A 24,779-nucleotide genomic window follows, 5' to 3' on the forward strand; every position below is an offset into this window, starting at 1 on the left:
CTGATGCCTTGGAAGTCATCATTTCTCTCTGCCGCGGTTTCCTCCGCACGAGCGGCTGTCAGCCAATGGGCTTCAAGATGTTGCCACATCTCTGCGATTCAGGAAACTCTCCTCCTCCGCAACCGTCCGCCACTCAACAAGTCAAGCAAGATCACGTCGATCCCATTTCGGGTTTTCCCTTTCAAAATAAAACCGTAACTGACAAATGTCTCACAACACAGATGGTCTTAACTGGCAGTGAAAGATAATAGGCTGTTCTGCAGTGGAATGAGGAATACGTAGGCTATAGGCCTTCCTCTTACACTTGATAAATTAGGCTAAAGAATCAAAACATTTTATAAGAGAAGACTAAGAAGATATTTAACACACCAAGGCTTTGTAGCCCATATATGTGTATGTTCATACGATAAAAACGATAAAAGGCCTTTGGACTTTCTATCAAGGCATTCAAGGTTTCTTTTGGAGTAGGCTCCTGTTGATCAGATCGAGTCTCTAGGTTATTTGACTTCTCAGAAAGGTTTCAAGAACGTTTTCTAAAGTGGATGCCCTGACTAGTTATTTAATGGAGGACATATGTGATGAAAAATTCCAACATACTTTAAGAATTCAACCGTCTGAGATGAATACAAAATTGTTGTTTTTGTCACACAACTAAATCCATTGTCTTAAGAATACTGAAACTTAAGTTGTGACAGTAAAAAATTCTCCCTTATGGACACTATTTACGTTGTTCATTTTGCATGAAAGGCAATAAAAGTAAATAAATAAAACGTCAAATCGCGGTGAGAAAAAGATTTAAAAATTGACACTTTTGACAACAAAACAACTTCCGGTTAAGTCGGCCTTCGCTGTATGAGCTTGACTCACTCCAGGTCTTGCTGCAATCTTGAACGGTAGTGACTGATGAGTGTAGTGTTGTGGATTCGCCTGGCTGGCTCTGTCTTCAACGTACATTTTACCAGTTTTATTCAGTGTTTAACGGAACATTTTCTCCAGAGGTGAAGCCTTAACACGTCTATCGAAGATGTCTGTGGCCGGACTGAAGAAACAGTTCCACAAAGCCAGTCAGGTATGGAGCCGCCTGTTATTGCTCGTTCATAACAATTGCATTAGATGTGGACCATGTTTGCTGCTAACGGGTAAACGGAATCGGGCTTTCAGGTGATTAGAAAACATTAAAAGTAGCAAACTTTATATTCTTACATGTGACTGTGGTGGATAGTGGCGCAAAAACAGACACTGTTTCGAGGCATTTTAAGCTATCTCTGTGTACCGTTACTTTTTATTCAGATAATTTCGTTTTGTACGAAGACAACGTCACACCAAACTCCGTTGAAAAATCCGAAATTTAAACGTATTCTCGCATATAGACAAACACACATGCGTTGTTAGGGGTAATTTAAGAGCGTTTACGAAAAACTCAAATCTCATGGATATTTCGGCAATGTTATTGACGTATAAATTATTCACCTGGCAACACTTTGATACAATTTCAAATGTTAGATCCTGTTGCCGTTGTTTCCAAGCTAGTATCAGTGGCGGAAAAAGGTGATATCATACTGTCAGGAAAAGCTGTAAACATATATATATATATATATATATATATATATATATATATATATATATATATATATATATATATATATATATATATATATTAAATCTTTGTTTATCGAATATTAAAAAAAAAAACTTAATATTTTACCTAGCTTAAAACTTTACATTTTCTGCCGTAGTTTGGCGTGACGTTATCTCTATAGGGGAGATAACCGATTCTGAGTCTTTAACGTTACATGTGTGCTTAAGCCTTATTTTACTATGGAACGAGGGTATTACACTAGCTAGATGTTAGGATTCTATTAAGCTAGTGAGCATTATGTTTTGTCCAGATGTCACAGCATAGGGCTGGGCGATATAGAGAAAATCAGATGTCACGATATTCTTGACCAAATACCTCGATATCGATATTGCGACGATATATTCTAGAGTTGACAGTTGGTGCTCTCGCAAAATATCTTCACACTTTTTAAATTTCAGATAAATAATCATTAATAATAGAACAGCTAGAACAGACCGGTAAGTTCAGAAAAGTCCATCACTTCACTGTAATGCAGCCTTTAAAACCAGGAAAAGACACTGATGTCATATCACGATATTACGATATCCAAAATCTAAGACGATATCTAGTCTCATATCACGATATCGATATAATATTGATAGATCGCCCACCCCTATCACAGCATATGTCTTCTTACTATCCAAGGGTCTGTTTTGACTGCCTTTTTTTTTTACGAATCGTAATGCAGGAATCAAAAGTAGCGGAGCTGTCTTCTGCAGAATAGCAATCAGTGGCGGTTCAACATTGAATTACACCCTGGGCGAGACCCCCTTCGAGCCCCCCCCCCAATAAAAACGGTGAATAAGCTAAAGTCCCAATAAGTCGGCGTGTTCCTTTAATACTTTCCAACATTCCTAAGTCCATTTATTTCTACTGAAAACGTCAATCTTTAACATGCGTATAGGATGTGTGTTGGCGGCCTGGGGGTTAAAGAATTTATTTTAAATTTTTCAAGTCAGTCTTAAAACAATTTGTAGTAAATGAATGCACCTTGACTTACATATTTACATACACTGTAGCTACTTGTAGTATGTACAGTATGACCTGTGTACTACTAGCTAATCATTTCCTAACAACATGCTGTTCATTGATGTGTTTTTAACAAGATGTTGTTCATTGATGTGTTTTTGGAGGAAGAAGATTTATCAGGCTGTGGGTTGGGTCTTTAGTGGGATTTATTGATTAAAAAATACAGACTATCACCAGCCTTAACCTTGAATCGATTAGTAGTTTTTTAAAGACAGAAAATACAGATTACTTTGTTGCTGCATTATGACATCACAATCACTATATTTGACTACAATATCCCTAAAAGCATGTTTTGGGTGTATTTATATCAATATGGGGGTAATACTCAGGTGTCCACTTGTATATAAATTATGTGAAAATGTACCCTAGCACATACAGTAATGCTATGCGACGTCCCAAACTGGACACATCTGAGAGTAACTTTTTTCATGTAAAATGTGAATATTTCAATGGATAGTCAAAATATATTTACTGTAAGACTTAGCCTGTAATGAACTATGTGTGGAGCTAATTTTCTGCTTTGGTAGGACACACACACACACACATATATCCCATGCATTCGTCGCTCCTCCTTGTGAATCCTAAATAGCGCCGAGCCGCAGAGCTGGGTGGCATCGCAGGGTGGCATCGCAGGGTGTCCAGTGCCAGACTGGAGCAAAGACCACTATAGGAGCCGTTAGCGCGGATTCAACTGCCCACCGGCCTGGGAGTGCACTATTCCTTTATCACTATTAAATCACTGTTCTTTTTTTTTTTTTAAAGTGCTCATGCTGCCCCCCATGTGTCATGAAAACATGGCGCAATGTCGCCCGTGCCAAAAACCTCTACTGATAGCAATAATCCAACTCACGTCACGTCTGTCTGCAACGCCGTGTAAATTAAAGGACAATTCCGGCGCAAAACGAACCTAGGGGTTATTAACTGATGTGTACCTACTCTGTCGCTCTCTGGGACATGTTTTCATGCTAATCGAATGAGTTTGGAGCTTTGACGAGGCTACCGCGGACCGCTGGTTAGCTTAGAATGCTAGTATTTGGGGCATGGGGACACTCAAATTAAATCGTTATTTAATACCACTAAAAAGGCTTGAAATATCACCACACCTTAACATTAGCATAATTAGGGTCCCTAAATGTGAACCGAAGCATTGACAACATTGTAAGTGTACAGATAGTTTATTAAAAAGATAGATTATGAAGACAGTCGCGTTCATGTTTACTTCCGGGAGCCATCTTGGAAACCAGTCATGACTAGTCGAACGCCGTGCAACGTGGAATCTTCATAGACATTATGGGAATCTCAGACTCATTTGCACGGCGCTCGTTTTTCGACTAGTCATGACTGGCTCCCGCAAGTAAACATGAACGCGACTGTCTTTATAATCTATCTTTTTAATAAACTGTCCGTACACTGTACACTTTGTACACTTACAATGTTGTCAATGCTTTGGTTCACATTTAGGGACCCTCATTATGCTAACGTAATTTTAAAGACAGGAGGAATGATATGGACCCAAACAGGCCTTCTTATAACAACAATTTCACACGGAGGTTGTTAATATGCTGTAATCTGGGTAGAGTTGCACGATATTGACTCAATGTGATATTGCGATATCCATTATGAATATTGCGATATCGATGTTAATTTCGATATTTTTAAACATATGTAAAATATGAAAAGTTACGGGAAAATGCATCTAAATAGATTCATAACAAATTATACAAGTTGTCTTACAACACAAGGTTTATTTCAACTGACGGTCATATTGGACTTGTACAACACAAATAAATAAATAAGGACCATGTACCATGTACAGAACAGGACATGTTTTACTGGTTGTACAGTATAAAATACATAAATAAAGAGAACAGGACACAACTTTTCTTTCTGTTCTCTGATTCGTTCCGTCTTGTTGCCTCTATCTATTTCTTCACTTACACTGTCACTCTGTCGAAATATGCACACACTTCACGTGGTACGCTCCATAGGGTTTGTCACATAGTGGACCCGTGCGCTGACGTTGCACTACCATGTGCAAGTGGCACGGTAACTGGCCAGTGAAACCTGATCATTATAGCGTTTCAAGCGAGCTCTAAATCCAACACAACTAAGCCACACAGCCAACGGACGGGACGCAGCGCTCCACAAAATAAACAAAATATTGCATAGTTTTTGCGTCACTTTCGATATATTGCGATAACGATATTGAGTCGATATATCTTGCACCCCTAGGTAAAATATTGCGCAACGTAATATTGCGATAATGATATTGAGTCGATATATCTTGCACCCCTAGGTAAAATATTGCGCAACGTGATATTGCGATAACAATATTGAGTCGATATATCTTGCACCCCTAAAAATCTGGGCATGCATCCATTACTCTGAAATGAACTTTAACGTTACCAATTGGCATGTTATTCCCACAGCCTCCTGCCACCAAAATTACTTGGTATATAACCATGGTGGGCAGCTGGGAGTAACTGTGAACCAGTTCCAACATTTAGATAACATGTTAATGGAATCAAATGCTGCCTGATGGATCATCTGTTCATCTGAATGAGCAGTGGCTTTTAATGATTGAGAAATGTTTTAAGCTCTGTTTAAATTCGTTAGGAACCTTTGTGGGTAAAGTAAGCGAGCCAGGTGGAAAGGAATTGGGTTAAACTGGAGTTTGGCATGGGGTTTCCCCTCACAGGCTCATTGTTTATTTGTTAGGTGCTCCCTACATGTCGCCTGCTGATGCATTTGGCCATCGGGCATACAGGGGTTCCGCCACCCGACAACAAAGTATTGTGTTTCAGGTTGAGGTGGGATTGTTTGTTGTGTAGCGCTTTAAGCTAGGTTTCAGTTTTGTTATTATCATCGCTGTTTTTTGTTATTGTTGCCTTTTGTCTGTTGCCTGCCGTGTTCAGACTCTGCTACATTCAGGAAGTGTCTTTTTTAAGAGCAGATACAATAAAAAAAAGGGAAGTTCATATATCTGACTGCTTGAATTTGTTAATGAAAACCATGTGTAGCAATATATAATAATATTGAGGAGGTGACGCATCGCGATATCGAATCGATTTGAATCGTTGACAGGGTAATCGGAATTGAAACGTGAGACCAGTGGAGATTCACACCCCTACAGTAACGGAAATGTGAATGAATGTTAAGTTATGTAGCCTTATTTTATGTGGAAGTTGGTGATTGGTGCAAACAGAGAAAACAAGATGGCTTCTCAGTCTGATGACATGCTAGTACCGAAACATCGGCAGCTATTTCAAGTTCATTTTCGCTAAATTAGACAGTGTAATATAGCCTTGTCTTGAGCTGGGTGCCATACAAGTCTTAAAGGGACTATAATAAATATTTTTATTAGGGCTGTCAAAATAACTATTAATAAATTAATTTCGATTAATTAATCTGAAAAAAAATAATGCGTTAAAAAAAATAATGCAGATTAATCCATTCCATATTGACCTTTGACCGTTTGAGCCGTTCTAGCCACCATTCGACTGTAAAATGAAGGAGGGAGATGAAAATGTGCTGCCTGGATCATTGATTGGAACATTTACTTGTAAAAATCTTCTTAATCTGGTGCCACTGATATGTCTGTCTTCTCTCTGATGCTCTGAGACAGACGATACAGGCAACACAAACACGGCTGCACGTAACGCTAGTTAACGCTATACTTGAGAGCATCTTACGTTAGCCTACCGCTAGCTAGTAGCTGGATTACGGTTAAAATGCTAAAAGCTAATGCTAAACGGTGTGAAGTTTGACTGTTTCACAGTAGAGGATTCCAACACCGAGATATAACCGTTCTCTTAATACATCCATGGATATAACAGTCTGCAGCTGCCGTTGTCGGAAAAACAACACAGACGGTACATTCAATGAAGCTGGGAAACTACAGCCTCGTGTTGCATTCGTAGTTGCTGTTAAAGTTCCTTTTCCCATCTGGTGGTTGTTTTTGTCGTTCAACAGCAATTTACTAGTGAAATAAGTTATTGTTATAGTTATTACATTATTATGAAATCATTTAATTTTAACCATATGGCCTTAGTAATAAACAAGCTGTTTTTTAATGTCTCCAACTGTTGTTTAGTACCTTTCTTTTTTTTCTTCTTTTTTTAACTTTCTTAAAAAGTATAGCTTCAGCTTTTATAGCCTGATCGTTACTGGATTCTTGAGTCCAATACTATACCGATATTTTAAATCGGTATAGTAAATACTATACTATATATATATTAAATTTCAGTTTTGATGAGGATATACATCAAGCTGACAGTAATTTCTTTAACATTACCACATGACATGTAATCAATCCTGATGCCTTCTTTGAAACATTGTTCTGATCGTAACCGAGATACACACTCACCTTTGTATCTAGCGCTGATGCATTGTGGGGGCAGGGAGAGGGGAGAGTTTCATTAGACTTACTGTGTAACTAGCTAACTCCTCAGCAACTGGGTTTATTACCTAGCATATAGTTACCTTTTAAGTAGCTCTGATTAGCCTGTCCCTGTGAAAAACAAAGCTTTATTTTCCCGAGAGCTGTTTTTTTTAGTTAAATATAAAATTCTGCACGTTCAATTTCTTTTTCACACCTTGCTGTTGGTCAACCCTGGCAGGCTAACAGGCCAGGGCCTGTCTTATCGGATACAAACATGACATGATAATTAGTCACCTAATGATTCCAGCTCCCTATGTGTGACTGTAGCCATCCAGACAGACCATGTAGAATTTACAACTTCAGTGGCAATTTTTTATCTAATTTTATTTTTAGGGGCATTTTAGGCCTTTATTTCCACAGGACCGATGAAGACATGCCTTCTTTGAAACATCTCAACAAGAGAGAGAGGGGGGAATGACATTTATTTTTATAGTGCCTTTCATTACAAGAAAACCCAAAATGCTTTACATTAAAAACAGGGTTGTTATGTCCCCTTCAATAGAAAACTATAGGCATGAACATTAGCATCAACAGAAATAAGAATACAGGAACCACTATAACCCCAAAAATACAATTTGACATGATTCTGTTTGAATAGTATTAAATATTATACCATGGTCTGGGTGAATACTCGATTCTGATTGGCTGCAGGGTGTCCATAAAAATGTGTCATAGGGCGTCAGAGGCTCTATACCACTCCGTTGTGCGTCGGACGGTTCACGCCATATTTTAAAAAAAGAATCCTTATATGATTGTGGAATTAACTCTATTCACGTGATAAATTCAGCATAATGTAAATTTCCACCGCACTAGTCTATCGGTACAACAGAGTCATGTCATACTCACCGCTCTGCTGCTTTCACTTTCAGAACTGCTATTTATGTTTGCATCGCTTCTAATAGGTTTTTATTGCTGTAGAGTTGCCGATAGTGAAAGTACACAGTTCCTGCAGATATTTAAAAATAAAAGCCTGCCAAGAAAGTGAGGGATTTTGCACTTTGAGCCCCTGGAAAGCTTATAATGTTAAACATGTGTGCAGGAAGTGTTGAGTTTTATTGATGGAAGTAGGGATGTCCTGATCGGATTGGGATGTATCGCATCGGAGCCGATATTTTTTTTAGCTGATCGGGTATTGTCAATCACCCCGATCACCTTACTCCAATCATTCACATCAGTAAATCCTACACAATTCGAAAGTAGAAGTTGATTTTATTTTTGCGCTGCTCTCTGATGCTCTGAAACTGTTAGAGGCAACAGGAGCATCGCTGCATGTGACGCTAGTTAACACTTCACTCGACAGCAGGTAACGTTAGCCTACTGTTAGCTAGCAGCTGGATTAAACACGGTTAAAATGCTGACAGCTAAACGGTGTGAAGGGTGTCATTATTTCACTGTAGAGGATTCCAACAGCGGGATTTTAAGCAGTGCGCAGCTGCCTTTGTCGGAAAAAAAACAACACAGACGGTTCACTTGAAACTAGTAAGCCTCGTGGTGCATTCAAAGTTATTGTAAAATACCCTATTCCCTATTACCCTATTTTTAAGTATCGGTTCAGGCACCATTTAGGTACCGGCACCGTTTTAAAAGTATCGTTTTGGCACCGATATCGGAAAACAACCAAACAATACCCAACCCTAGTTTTACAAAAATTCTAGCTTCACTAAGTTAAATGTATTAGTATTAGATTAGTATGTGTATTAGTTATTTTTGTCAACAAAAAAAACTTGTGCAGCTCTGTTATCTAAGCAAAGTTTTGGATCGGGACTCTGTATCGAATATTCAATGTTTTAAAAACGATATATCGAGTCGATATATCTTGCACCCCTCAATATTATATTGCGCAACGTAACCCCTACTGGGTGGTGCGCCCAAGGTGAACCTATGTTTGGGAAACACTGTATAGTGAATTAAATTAACCGCGGAGAATTGGAACACCACTACAACATGGCGAACACACTATATAGTGCACTATATAGGGAACGGTTTACCAACACAGCTAATGTCTTGTTGGATATAGAAATTCCCAGACTAAATACTATCAGTTATCTGCGTAGAGAGTGCTGGCATTGGTAATGACCTTAGAGCAGCATCTAGGTGAATCATGGATCAGGCCAAGCATCAGACATATATATTATCTGATGCAGAGTATCAGTATCAGTATCTCCTGTTGCCTCCCAGCAGAGAGGAAACCTCATATTGGCCATCTGGGCTTATACGCAGGAGAATATGGATGTCATTATTCATCTCGCAAAGTCACTCCTGTGTGAGCTAAATGTCAAGCTGCTACTTCCTGTTTGTGTGTCGGTCTGTGCTCTGCGTGGTTGCGGTGTGTGATTCCCCCTCCACACTTTGATCGGTGCGATTGTACATTGAAGTAGACATGCAGTCTCTCTCTCACAGCCCTGTTTTCAGGAGATAGCATGGAGGGCAGGTCTCTAACACAGGGACGTTCTCCACTCTCACTTGTGAAACGAAAAAGAGCTGCAAAGATTAGTCGATCAACCGATAAGTTGCCAACTATTTTGATAATCGATTGATCCCTTTTGTCATTTTTGAATGAAAAAAAAATGTCTGATGTCAGCTTGTAAAATGTGAATATTTTGTAGTTTCTTGTCTCCTCTGTGACAGTGAACTGAATATCTTTGAGTTGTGGACAAAACAAGACATTTGAGGATGTCGTCTTCATTTTAGAGACCAAACAACTAATCCATTCATCCAGAAAATACTCGACAGATTAATCAACAGTGAAAATAATCGAAGGTCTTTCCTTTTGTGGGCAGTGATTTCACATATAAATGTGTACAGTATTTTCTACCTGATTATTATTTTTTTTCCTGGTACCTTTGATCTCCCTGAGCCATGCAGCGATGAGCAGCCAAAGCCCCGACTGTAAAACAATTCAGAGCTTTTCTAACATTGACCTCACCCGCAGTGGTTTCCTGCTACTGGAAACACAGGGAGAAACTTTCTGAAAATAACAACCAGACTGTCCCAATCACACTTAATCACCCACTGCAAAAAAACAAAAATAAGAAGCAAAACATAAAAATATCAGTTTTTAGAACTACGTGTATCCTTTGTCATCTATGTCGAAAATACTGTTTGGTATTTTCACCTGCTTCCTGAAGGGGAAAAGTAGAGACCGGGGCTGAAAGATGTATAAATCTCTCTGAATCAGCAATAGATAATTGGGAAGGGAAGCACTGTCGCTTCCTGTTTATTTCAACCATATCTGATTTTTTTTTTCCTCCACTGTTATTGGAAAAAGGAGCAAGGGGAACGTAGGGGGAATATATCGCTGGCTCTTTTAGATAAACCAACGCTAATTTTTTGAAATGTGCATTGTTACTCGCCCTCTAAGTCAACACTGGTTGGCTGAGAGAATCCAGGAAACTTCGGCTGTTTTATGTGGGCGGGGACTTTAAGTTAGGGCTGCAACTACTTCAACTATTTTCATTATGTGTTAATCTGTTGGGTAGTTTTTGGATTCACCAATCAATCTTTTAGTGTTTGAAATGTTAGAAAATACCCGAAAGAAATGACCACCACCTTTTTACCAGAGACCAAGTTGACATCTTAACCCCCAAACTTGACCCGTTTTCTAAATGTCTACAAACATGGGTTTCGTTTTAACTACCTAATTTTGATTAGCGTGAGGCTATTTGCACCCCTGGTACAATTAGCAGTGTATGCTATTCGTACCCTGGTGCAATTAGAAATGGATGCTATTCGTACCCCGCCGGTGCATACAGCAATGTGTTCTATTAATACCCCTCCTTATGACCTCATAAGGAGCAAGATTCCAGATCGGCCCATCTGAGCTTTCATTTTCTCAAAGGCAGAGCAGGAGACCCAGGGCTCGGTTTACACCTATCGTCATTTCTAGTCACTGGGGGACCGTAGGCAGGCTGGGGGAACTCATATTATTGTTAAAAAACCTCATAAAGGGAAATTGTCATGTCATGGGACCTTTAAGATGTCTTATTTGTCCAGCCAGCAGTCCAAAACCCAAACATATTCAGGTTAGTAACAATAGAAAACGGAGAAAATTCCGGCAATTCCTCACACATGAGACACTGGAGCTAGAGAATGTCTGGCACTCATGCTTAAAAAAATACTTGTTGCTTTATCAAAATAGCTGTGCTATAATTAAAAATATGACAAAGGATGAACAAAAGATGGACAACTGTGGTAAGTGTTGTCAACTTTTTTCCAATGAAAGTAGCAAGCACTAACTCCAAAAGCCGAGTCTGTTTGTTTTGTTTTTTTACAGATTTTGGTAGTGTATATGACAAAAGAATGAAATTAAAATAGCCCACTTAAAAGCATAGGTATATAAAAGGAAGCAAATATGTGTTTATATTAGGGGTGGGGAAGAAAATCTAAAAGCGCATGTATATTGACTTTTGTTTTTTGCTACAGTTTTTAAAATCGATTCTTTTCCCTAGAATCAATATTTTACATTTTTTACCAATGATTGACCTAAATATGTTCTGTTCATACTAGAAGTGTATTATTCTACTTTTGCTTTTGTTAAAGAAGGAAAAGTAAGTCGCAATACTATCGAATCGCAATACTTCTAGCAATACTTCTAGCACCCATGTACAGTATCGTGAAAGAATCGAATGTGGGGAAAAAGCATATCGTCCCGGCCCTAGTTTATACTGTATACCATCTTGCATTTTTCGTGTCACTTTATATTATAAATTGGATAATATTTACATTGAAGATATGAACAGTCTTTCTAAATCATTTGAATCGAGGGTGACTGTGAATGTGAGAAGGTGCAGTTACATTTCTGCATTAGTTTGTGCTTGTGGTCTGGCACTGTGGTGAGTCCGGTGACACATGCAGGAGACCTGGAGATTAGCTGAGGGCCCGATCTGCCCTGCCTCTATCTGGGACTTGATAACGTCACTGTTGTTGTTTCGGACCCACTGCTCAGTTTACTGGCCAAAGTCCACAGTACAGGTGGAACCCACTGGAGCTGTGTGACTAATACTCCTGACATGTCACACACAGGAATGGGAGTCAGTCTCATGCAAACCTGCAGTTACCCAATGTCTCTGTCCTCTACTCCACTTCCTCTAAGTCAACTTGAAATGAATGTAGTCACGAATAATTCCTTAAAAACTGTGACAGTTTCACTTTTTCTGCATGTCTACAGCTTTTGATAAATCTTTTAAATGGCTTAAATCATATAATCACAACTAGAAAACCTTTCGAGTTTACACAATGTTAACAAATGGCAGGGTGCCCTGGTGCTCTACGGGTTTAGAGGTGCTGACCATGTAATGGCAACGTCCCTGATATGAGTCCGCCTGGAAACATTTGTTGCATGTCATTCCACATCTGTCAAAGGCACCAATCGCTGCGTAAAAAACTTCACGGATTGTTTGTTTCAGAAAGTCTTTATTTTTTTAGCTTCTGACTGCTGCACTTCTGATCTGCGATGTGTGCGCTACATTGTGTTGTGTTGCTGAGTATGTGAACTGTACACGCGAAATTTGAAATGTGTTGTGTCGTTTCGTATATGGATTGTACGCACTGATGTTCTGCACTAATGAAGTTCCTAATAGATACGTAAAGTTCAATCAATTGGATTGAGTTACAAAAATTGTTAGATGCAACCGCCTTGGGTTCTGCCGTCATACTGAAGCTTTTAGTCAAGCAGCGTATAAGGTTAAAACCCCAACTCCCTATCAGTGATCCAGTTAAATTAAGGTTAAAGTGGCTCAGTGTGCTGTACGTGTGTGCTGTCGCGTGCATGCACGCAACGTCCATTGTCTTCTCCGTGCAGTAGCAACATGTTATTGCTGTAATCTATGTACGCCTGCAGCCTGCCACAGAAACACAACTCACTAGATAGAGATACAGCTGACACCTCGGAGGAAGGACTGTATCCATCTTTAATGAAGGAGTGATGGAGGGACCGGAGCCACAGTCGCCTGGAGGTCTGGCAGGCAGCCTGTCGGCTCATTAACTTTTCAGTAGCTCATCATGTTGTGACGTGGTTATGTTTTCCAGCTGACCAGCAGCTGGTACATGATATACAGAAACAGGGTGTCTTCTGGATTTCCCAAAAGAGGGAAATATGATACCAGTAGCTTTCTTTTAAAGGGGCTAGAATGTTACAGTTTAGCTCGTGGTTTCATGTTTAAAGCTATAGTGCATAGTTTCTGTGTCCCCCATGAGGACTTCTAAGTAATGACAACAACACTGTCGGCGCGTCCACATCATACAAGCCTTCCGTGATCACGCACCCCCGCCCCCTCTACACAGTTGTTAGTAGCCAAGGAGGACACGGAGGATTAAAAAAACATGATGGACATAAGAGCTAATTATCTTCACTCGAGTTTCTGCGCAGAAAAGTCACCAGACGCCACAATCTTCTGAACATAGCCATACTGAGAAATACAGAGTTATGTGGAGCTGATAGTCTTAATTTGGCAATGGCTTGAATGTAACGGACGTTCATTAATATAAATAAAGTCACGCACTAAAGCGTTTTATGGAGAAAAAAAACAAATTGTAGTTAAGAAATGTTCTGTTCTTTAAGGACTTGACATAAATTACATTTCATCATATTTTCTTGAGAAAATCTATGGAGAACTACTTTAGAAAGATTAGCACATGTTGACAAGCAACATGTTGGTGTTATTTTATATTACTGGAACCATTCACCTGCATGTTCTTTGATGGGCTGATGCCGCTGGAGGCGTCAGACAGCCTTACAGCACTCACAGAGATGAGAAGGGTATGTATCGACTTGTCTAACTCTGGGGGTTACAGTGAATAAGCTAAATTCCCAATAAGTCGGCGTGTTCCTTTAAATAAAGTTTGAATTGAATTTAAACTATTATTACAATCCTTAATGTTACACTAGTAACAGTGTGGTGGAAATCTTACTACATAGCAAGCACATGCACCAAATTGCAACAGTATGCAAATGGTAGGTGATGTCTTCGTCCCATTGAAAAAGCATTTGTGGGAAACTTTTGCACAAATAATCGGTTGGGACTCATTTGTGGAAATGAGATTGCGGCTGGCATGAGATACAGATTGTGGTGGACATGGAACAGTGAGTAATGGCTTAAAAAGCAGTGGGAGAAGGTGGGTGCATTAATCAGAAAACAGACCCAGACCAAATTTGTTTCTGGTTAAGAGCCCCTGATAGAAAGGTTACTGTTCATGCTCTTCAGGAAAAATAGAAATACAGAGGAAATGAGCTAGGGCAGAAAGGATTATGGGTATGGATGGAATGTGTTCCATAGCAGTGTCCATTGTGGATCCATTTCCAAAGTAAGGCTACATCTACATTGCTACGTCTTGGTATTTAATCAGAGTTTTGAGCCAACAGCCATCTCAGTGCACCTGAGATGTGTGTTTTTAGCTCCAGTAGAAGAACTAATCTCCTTTTAAACTAACACGCCCAAACCAAAATATCTCATCAACATTCTCGTATACTCGGCATAAACAGGAAGCTGCATGTATACGCCGCCCGTTGCTGGTAGTTGCCATGGTAACGTTAGTAGCTTAAGTCTCAGAGACCGAGACACCATGACCCGATCAGGCAGCTAATGGCATCAGTGTTGGTGTTGCCAAAGGTCTCCGTTTGCGGCCGTTGAGACTGCAACACAACCCCGCAGATTCCAAACCAAAACAGGATTTCCATATGTCTACGGTTTAGGGGCTCGGAAACGCCAGAGCAGGGGGAATGAGGGGGGGAACGTAGTAAAAGATGTTCCTTTTAAAACCAACACGTAGCAACGTAAATGTAGCCTTAGTAGAATACCTAGATCTGTTCAGCTCTAACTAATCTCTTAGTAAATCTTTGAGTTTGTAAGCTCATCTTTTATGAGCAAAGATCAAACATTGAGGCTATAGGTTTCCGATTTTAACATGCGACTGTTGCTTTCGCTGGTGGAAATGACAAACTTTTCTTGCAGACTTTATCAGGTGAAGCTAATTAATTGTAATTCCATAAGTAAGTAACAAAAAACATTTGACAGTTTTTCGTCGTTGCGCTCTGTGAAGCTGCCAATAGGTGACTAACAAGTCGGCTACAAGCATTGTTTTTTTCAGGGGCCGTGGTAGTGGTAGAGCGCCATGCAGCAATGACAGTTAAGTTTAGGCACCAAAACAACTAGTTAAGTTTAGGAAAAAGATGGTGGTTTGGATTAAAACACTCCCGAGGAACGAACAAGCATTTCCTGGGTCAAAGTATTTTGTTTTCCTTGCAAAGTGAACTCCTCTCTCGGGCTTGTGTTTTCTGTTGACACCACGTTGTGCTATTGCATTTTGAGATTATTTTCCATTGGATATTTAGTGTTCATAAATAAGTGTTTTGGCATGGCTGGCCAAGTGGCCCCCTCCTTTTTTCACAAATCGAGGCAATTTATCAAACTCAATATCAGCCGATGGGCTGCTACATTTTTAACTCAAGTTTTGATATCAGCATTGTCCTCGAAATTCCAGGATCAGTCGTGCTGTAGTTATATATTATATATATTAGGGCTGCACAATTAATTGCAATTTTATCGAAATCGCAATGTGAACTAGTGCAATATCCAAATCGCAGGGGGGGCGCAATATTTGTTAAAGGCAAAATATGCGTCAAACCATTCTAAAATAAAGTATTGTGGTGCTGCAGTTATTGTATCCTACAGACTAAAGAAAACATCTTTGTTTGGTACAGATCTTCGCAAAAAAATCACACTTCAATAATTTTTTTTACAATATATTTTTCAATGAAAATGACAATAATGATACAAAAATGATCATTCCCTCCTATATCGTGAATCATATCGCAATCGCAATGTCAGTCAAAATAATCGCAATTAGATATTTTTCTAATATCGTGCACCCCTACAATATATCAATGGTGTAACAAGTTTACACCAGTTTAACAGAGAAACTTGGTTGGGAAATGTAAACATTAAAGTGCTCATAATATGCTCATTTTCAGGTTCATATTTGTATTTAGAGGTTATATCAGAATAGGTTTACATGGTTTAATTTTCAAAAAACACCATATTTTTGTTGTACTGCACATTGCTGCAGCTCCTCTCTTTTCACCCTGTGTGTTGAGCTCTCTGTTTTAGCTACAGAATGAGGCATCACACTTCTGTCCCATCTTTGTTGGGAGTCGCGCATGCGCAGTACATAGTTAAGGACTATCAGCCAGTCAGAAGCAAAGTATGAGGGCGTGCCATGCTAGCAGCTAGGTGAGCATTATAACATGTGTTACAAAGTGACGCACGTTCGTCACGGAAATAAAGGCTGGACTACAATAGAGCTATTTGGAGCAGTTTGTGAACACTGTTTTCTGTTGGAGATGGTAAGTGCCTTTGGGGTGGACTTTGGGCTTTTTCACTTTGTAAACCTATAACCTGCACAAAAAAGATATATAACACTATAAAGGAAAAGGAAAAAGCCAAAAAGCATAATATGAGCACTTTAAATGGGAGTTATGTTTCATGCTAGCTCGTTTACTAGCTGTCATTATGATTTTGTGTTCCACTCACACCATGTGGCCTGAGTTAATGAATAATAATTGCGTTAGATCGGAGAAAGGCTCGTCAGCTAATGACGTTACTGATGGGAACGGACAAGTGTGTCCCAGCTCTGGACGGGCCTCTAATGAGGCAATTACCTGCAATGACCCAGGCACGGCCAAGGAGGATTAATCCCATAACGGCATGCCACCCTGTCTTGATTTGTTTTTCTTGCTCTAAGAAAAGATAAATTAATGTTCTTGTAAATCTCCAGAGTGTCTGTTTTCAGGAGACAACCTTGTTAAGTCGCTCACAGTTTATCAGGAGATGATTCTCCTGCGACGACTGATAGCAGCTTTGATTCCTGGAAACAGAGCAGCGGTGTATGGTATTGCAGGTACATCTGCCTTCCTGTCTGTCTAAAAAGGAAACATAAAACAATACAATGTCTGCAAGACTGCCTGCTGCCTCTTCCTTACTGCACACACCGAAACTGCAACACATGAACAACCGACAACCCTGAGTACCCCCCCCCCCACACACACACACACACACACTAACAATGCTGTTGGGTCGATAACTGTGTGTGTATAGTAGATGCTGAATGAAAGGCTCTTTTCACTGTGTTATCTCGCCAAGGACATTTCGAGCTTAACAATTTACAGACCTGACAAACTGACACACGTGAGACACTACAGCTTTGTTTGAATCCAAAACACATACAGTACATGTAAGGGAAGGGAATTGTTTAGTATCGAATTGTCTAGACGTATATACCAGTCCCTCCAGAAAAACGTGATTATGCGATCGCATAATTCAATGCATAATCAGCCAAAGTCCGCATATTTATGCGGGGGCCGCATTTTTTTAAATACGCCGCACTATCGGCGCATAAATTGCCGATTTCCGCGCAAAATATGCGGGGCTTGCATCACTGCATAAATCACTTTTTTCTCTCTTTTATCAAACCGCAGTTTTTGCAAGTTCCCGCAATTTTTGCAAGTTCCTGCAATTTTTGCAAGTTCTGCAATTTCATCGCATAAAATTGCATAAATATCCCGCATATTCCATTGCATTTTTTTAAGAAAACGTGCCGCATAATCAGGGATTTTTCCCTGCAACAATCACAAAAAAACTCTGGAAGGACTGATATACATGTACACGCAGAGATAATATTGGTTGGGAATCTACAGCCTTCTCTAGCTGGTGTATAACTAGTCTGGCTCATTGGATGTACAGCGCTGGGATAAAGCCTGACGCTATTCCCACTATCTCTGCCATCCCTTTTTGCAAGGGCACCGTCGCTGTGTCCGGAGCTTAGCGCTGCCCAACGCGATTGTGATTGGTTAAAAGAAATACAAACAAGACGGTGCGTTTTTTGCTTTTTTTGCTTTTTTTTGAGAGCTTTATTAAGTTTTTACACATTACAATTTATACATTTAAACATATAAACATACAGTATGCTACCTGACATAAATATAAACCATACAAGAATTAAACAAATATAACTAATAAAATAAAATGTGCAAAACCTAGCTTAAGTGTAAAGTGCCTAGAGCGTCTCATAAAGTGCATAGAAATATTTATAAAGTGCATGGAGTCTTTTTTATAAAGTGCATATAGAGTCTATTTATAAAGTGCTATAGTTTACAGGTTAAAAGTGTCCCAAGGAAGGAGCTGTTTTTTTGTCCATGGTTCTTCTTCTCCTGAGCTCAGCAAGCACTTGTTTGCACACATCGTCACTATTTGTGATTGTTTGTTGGATAACCATACAGCATCTTGTTTTCCAAAGCTTGATGCATACAATACATATGATTATTTGTAAAAGTTCCTTTTGTTTCTCTAATAGAGTCTCGTCAACAATACAATACATGACAGATTTATATGAAAGTACAAAATTAACACCATACACTTTTAATTTGTCCCAGACTTCTTTTGCCCTGTAGCAATCCATCAATAGATGCTGTTGGGTCTCGTCTTCGTCACAGTTAATCATGGGACACTTTTTTGTTTTTACATAACAACTCCATGATACAACAGCTCTAACAGCAAGTCTATTCACCGACATCAGCCATCTCATGTCGCGAATGCTCTCAGATAGGTTCTTATTTTTTTTAAATTTCAGGAACTGAGTTGCTTTGTTGTGCGTTAAATATTTATAATTTATATACCCACCATATTTATAGTCATTCAATTTTTTAAAAATCATTTTACTTGGGAGGCCATTCCAATCAATTTTAAGATACATAAAATCACCGTAGATAAGGTTGTACTCTGGACCTTGTCTGGCTCTCCCTCTCCGTTTCCTCCACTTGGAACGGTCTCCGGTCCAGAGAGCATTCCTGGAGATGGCTGCTGACACGTTTTTAACAAAAGCTATATATAATTTTGAACTCATATCTACTGCCCCTAACCCCCCATATTCTTTACTTTTATACATGATTTCTCTTTTTGTTACTTCCCTGGTTGTACCCCAAACTAAGTTTACACACTGTTTTGTGAGATGGAGGAAGGATGTTTGCCAAAAACAGGAGTTTGGATAAGATAAAAGTTTTGACAACATTCACTCTTGATTTATAATTGGTGTTTTTGTTTTCCCATTTTTTAACTTCTTCTTTAACTTCACACAGTTTATTTTCCCAGTTTTTTTCACTACAGTCTTGATTACAAATGGTCAAACCTAAGATTTTAATTTCATCCTTTACTTTAATGTTGAGGTCACGTTTCTTACTACGCAACACACTAGATTTAACATACAGACATCTAATCAAATGAATAAAACTTTCTGGGAAGCCATAAGACTTCATCACAGCCCATAAATAGTCTCTAGAAATATAATCAAAGGCTTTTTTTTGGTCCAGCCCAATTATATAAAAGTCTTTTTTATCAGGTTTATTTATCATTTCTCTCAATGTACAGAGATTGTCCCACATTCAACGGCCTTTAATGGCACACGTTTGTTCTTTTTCTATAATTTCATCCAATATATTATTTAATCTATTCATAATTACTTTGGCTAATATTTTATAATCTGTATTCATTATGGTCAGATGTCTGTAGTTATCAATGTCATTTTCTTCACCTTTCTTATAAAGCAAACACCTTACACCCTGATAAAAGGATTTCCCCATACAGCCACTGTTTACACCTTCATTATACATCTCTGTGAGGACGTTTGTTACATCATCGATATTTAATTGATAAAACTCTGTAGACAGGCCATCAGGGCCGGCGCTTTTACCAACGTTTAGTTGTTTGATGGCTTGTGTCACTTCATCATTTCTTATGTTTCCCACAAGCTCTGAGAAGTTCAGTGAGCTGTATGAGGGAAGTTTATCTAATAAAATGTTTACACAGCCACTATCTATTTCTATGTGTTTATATGCTTTGGTACATAATTCTCTGATCACTTGTCTTTTCTGCTTTTCATCAAACACTACATCACCGTCCTGTTTCTTTATAGATTTAATAAATTTGCTTTGAATTTGCTGTTGTCCAGCTTTAAGAGTATGTATTAAGTTTCCTCTATTATCTGTATTTGTTAGTTTATAAATGTTATACAATATTTCATTATTAAAGTTATCTATTTGTGTTTTTACTTCTAACATGATTTCATCATCTGAATTTGATCTTTTCTTCATCTGTTTTAAGTTAACGTATTGTTCCATTAAAGCTTTATATTTTATATTTTTAATCTTATTTATTTCTCTACATTTAAATTTGAAGAAGTCTTTTAATCTTCGTTTTAATAACTCCCACAGCTCAATGTGAGATTTAATTAGACATTTTAATTGTCCCAGAATGACTAACCGGTGTAGCCTGACACCAGTGGTGGAATGTAGTTAAGTACATTTACTCAAGTACTGTACTTAAGTCCAACTGTTGAGGTACTTGTTCTTTACCTGAGTCTTTTCCTTTTCATGCCAATTTCTACTTTTACTCCGCTACATTTCAGAGAGAAATATTGTACATTTTACATTCATCTCACAGCTTTAGTTACTAGTTACACAAAACACATGTAGTCCAAGTCTAGCTGAAATGATTAGACCATTAAACACACAACTGTTTGGATCGTTTCCAGTTTCTAAAATGTGAGAATTTTTCTGCATTGAGTACTTTTAATTTTAATACTTTAAGTACATTTTCCTGATGATATTTACATACTTTTACTTAAGTAACATTTTCAGTGCAGGACGTTTACTTGTAACAGAGTATTTTTTTACTGTGTGGTAGTAGTACTTTTACTTAAGAAAAGGATCTGAATACTTCTTCCACCACTGACTCAAATTTCAGTTGAACAAATTACTATACAGACCTTCTGTAGTGCCATTAAAAAAAGAATACTGTTGAACTTATTTGCTTGTACATGATCTCAGCTGGAAACCATTGGGTGGCTCAAGTTTCCATCTCTTCCCCTCACCACTGAACAAACACGGTCCCGCTCAAAACAGCAGGAAGGTCGTAATTTAGTCCAATAGCTACTTGTTGTTTTAAAAATTCTCTCAGTATTTTAGTGCTTTGGAGAATTCAATTCCAAAAGGTGTGTACAGTTTGATATCCACCACACACACACACACACACGTCTCTAATGCGGGGTACACACCACACAGGAATCAGGCCCATTTTGGGCCCAATTCCCCCCTCCCGACAAATGGTCAGCAAAGCCCTGATTTTTTTGTGGTTCTAAAGATTATCTTGCCTGTTGTGTGAGGTGTGTTATGAGTGTTTTTTTTACATCCCACATATCTGAAATATTAAACATGCTCAATATTTACGATCACACGTTTTATCACGATACAATATTATATTGATTCTTTGGACAAAAATACAATATTTACTGATATCACAAAGTCTGCCACAATATGATTTCGAATTGATTCAATTCAGCGACCTGCGATCGATACATGACGATACATGAGCCCATTAGGGCTGTTGGAAAACACTAAAGATGGAGCTAAAGTTAATGTTAGCTGCCCTAAAGCTTTCAGGGTTAGCTTTGACTTCATATATTACCTTCTACGCTTCACTACACATGTTAGATAATGTTTCATTACAGAGTTCTCTGTTGATTTGTGTTTGTTGCTGTGTGGGTGGTGGAAAATAATGTAAACAGAGAGCGGCGTGCCAGAAATGCAATGCGGCATGACGTAGATCCATAGACAGTATATAAACTGGACCAACAGATCCCGTTGCTCTGGACCGAGACCAGTGAAGGATATTTGAAGCACTTTTTCGGTGATGGCTGAGCGTTACTGCGCAGCCTCCAAGTGAGCTCGAAGACGTATATGTGACGTGAGCAGGATTTTAACATGCGTCGTTAATGTGAACAGAAAATTGCGTTGCCTGTATCTTTTCACAGCAAACGCGCATGCGTGGAAAGCGGTCGCACAACAGTGTTTAACTTTACGGAGACAAACACATAAAATATTGACTTCTTTTGAAATAAGATTTTCCAGATTTGATTTGTTTTTATATATTAAAAAACACAAATATTGAATAGGTGGTTGCCAAAGGGTGCAACCAGAGTCCACGAAACCGTTACTGTTGAGCCCTGGCCTTGGCGTCTTCCTTGATGTCTATTGGATTTGTTCATGCCCCCTACCAAAGAGCACTGCCTTTTAATCAATAATAGTTCCAAGTTCCAAGAAGCTCTCCAACCTCTTCCGTTCTTCTTTACTTATAATCGGTATCAGGCGATCCCTAGTGCTCATACGGAGCTCATACCGCTGATCAGCAGATCACGAAGGGAGAGAGAGGTTGGAGGAAGCGGGGAGTGCTAACAGCGCTAACAGCTACAGTGCAAACTGAGCATATTAGCTCCACGGTTAGCTCACACTCATCAGGGTGACCTGGCTTCCAGGGGAGAGCGGTGCTCATCATTAACCGTCCTGTGGCCCAAGGACCACATGAGTAGCACATGAGTAGCCCTCAGGCCTGTTCTAAAAATGAAATTGAATATTGATATTATCAGTTTCCCACCTTGTTAAGTCATTGTTGATAATTATTGTGAGAAATCATTAACATGATCAGTGTCTTCACATAGATGAGTATCATTAATTATTAATAATCATATATAACTATCACTAATCATTAATAATCATATATAACTAAAGGCAAACTGAGCACATTTGTTATTTCAGAAGAGTGTATCAAACTGGTAGCCCTTCGTATGACTCAATACCCATGAAGTAGCTCTCAGTTTAGAAAAGGTTGGTGACCCCTGCTCTTTTGGGATCAGTGCCCCCCTATCCATTATCCATGATGTTAAAACAAATCTGCAATTCTTCAAATGATATTCCTTCAAAATGTTTCACAACAGATGTTCTGAGAAAATTTTGTTAGTATGTGCTTGTTATTATCAATTGAGACAACGTAATTGTGTATCATGATATGACCATATATGATTTCATCACGATAGGATTCCATTGATAGACGACTAATTATATTTAATTATTGCCCAGACCTACTGCTAAGATTTGAAAATACTTTTAGTGCGGGCCAGGCATGACTGCATTAAAATTGTTGCTGTTCTGTCCCCTACTCTTTGCCTGTGCAAAAAAAAGCTCCTTTAGGAGACACAGTAAAACAACATGGTTCTGCTAACACACACATTCCCACAACAACAAAATCCCTGTGTTTTTGTTTGTGTGTGTGTGTGTGTGTGTGTGTGTGTGTGTGTAGACCAGTGATTCACCTCCTCGAGATATTCCAAACTGCTGTTTACTCCAGCAGGCTGTGTGCTTTGACTTCATGACACTTTCCCTCCCTATCAATAGCATATGTTAGCCGAGGGGGAAAGTGTCATTTGTGACAGACTGACAATGAGTCACAGAGCACTAAAACAGGCAGAGCATCCCACTCTTGTTTTTCACTTCTGCATTCCTTTCGTCCAGTCCAGCCAACCTGGAGTACCTTTATAACTTTTCCAGACTAATTTCCCTCACACAGTCCACCCGGCTGTGAGGCTCAAGGAAAGGGAGTCTGTGCTGAGCATTATTTTTGCGTTGCATTAATTAGTGTGAACCGATGTTAACACTCTGCAAAATCCTAATAATTGAATGAACCCGGCTGTCTTTAAATCCAACCTTTCTTATTAGGCTTGTAATCCAAAGTCAAATCTCTTTTTAAAGAGTGTAAGACCATTTTGCCTCTTCCAGTATAGTTTAATGAGTTTTTCAGAAAAAAATAGACTTCTTAATATCTTAATATTAGTTAAATAAAAGTTAAAGGTGCACTGTGAGTTCCTGCATGGTTTCAGCGCAATTTAATTTTTGTTTCAAATTGTAGGCATCTCTCCTTGATCCACTAGCTGCCCCCCTGAATACACTGTGAAAAAGCCCGGTCTTGGGAGACAACAGAGGGGTCGTAAACCTCAAACAAACAGGGGCACAGGCTGTGCACCAAAATAGAACAAACCACATTGCAGCCAATCACCAACAAGATGGTTGGGGGAGGGGGTGGGGGTTAGTTAGTCATAACAGTTACAGAAATATGGGGGGAGGGGCGAGCTTGCTCTGTTTTGTTTGGTACTTGGAACGTCAACAGAAGTGACGTCATGCAGGAACTCATAGTGCACCTTTAAGGACTTAATGATAAATTACATTTCTTGTTAATAAGGACATTCGTTGCGATTTAATCTATACTTAAAGGTGACCTATTATGCTCTTCCATATTTGTCACGATATCGGATTTTCATGTTAAACGTGGCCAGAGCTTCAAATAAGGAGGTAAACTTATTACAGAGAAATCCCGTAAGCAAAAACCTCCAATTTCCCACTGTTCTGAATGCTCCGGTTTCATCGTTGTTTTCCCGGGTTTCTATGAGGCAGGCTACTGCTGTGTTTACATGTAGCTACATGCTAAGTCAGGGAATCCTGTAATCTTGGCTTCCATCGTTGCTCATTTCTCCCGAATTTGGGGTCACATTTCTGCTGTAACATATCCAGTTGGGTAGTATTTGGTTCAGAAGCTGTGATTTTTGACTGTAGAAAGTGCTGCTTTATTCCATTACAATCCACTACCAACTACAAGTAGCTGCATGCTAATGCCAGAGAAAGATGTAATCTTGGCCAATGTTGTTCATTTGTCCCCAACTTCGGGTCACATTACTGCTGGAACATGTCTGGTTGTGTAGTTTTTGGTTTAGAAGCCTTTATTGGTGATTTTTCACAATACAAAGTCCTGCTATATATTC

General features: G+C 39.0%; 1 protein-coding gene across 1 annotated transcript in view; it reads left to right on the plus strand.

The window, feature by feature from the left end:
• The first annotated feature begins 884 nt into the window (after positions 1-884).
• sh3gl3a (SH3-domain GRB2-like 3a) overlaps positions 885-24,779 on the plus strand; it is a 50,676-nt gene continuing 26,781 nt past the window's right edge. The window contains exon 1 of the mRNA XM_028585432.1: positions 885-1,069. Within this exon, the coding sequence (XP_028441233.1) occupies positions 1,025-1,069 (45 nt within the window). The 5' untranslated portion in view covers positions 885-1,024. The remainder of the gene's footprint in view (positions 1,070-24,779) is intronic.

Source organism: Perca flavescens, chromosome 1 (genome assembly GCF_004354835.1).
Source record: "Perca flavescens isolate YP-PL-M2 chromosome 1, PFLA_1.0, whole genome shotgun sequence".
Lineage (NCBI taxonomy): Eukaryota > Metazoa > Chordata > Actinopteri > Perciformes > Percidae > Perca > Perca flavescens.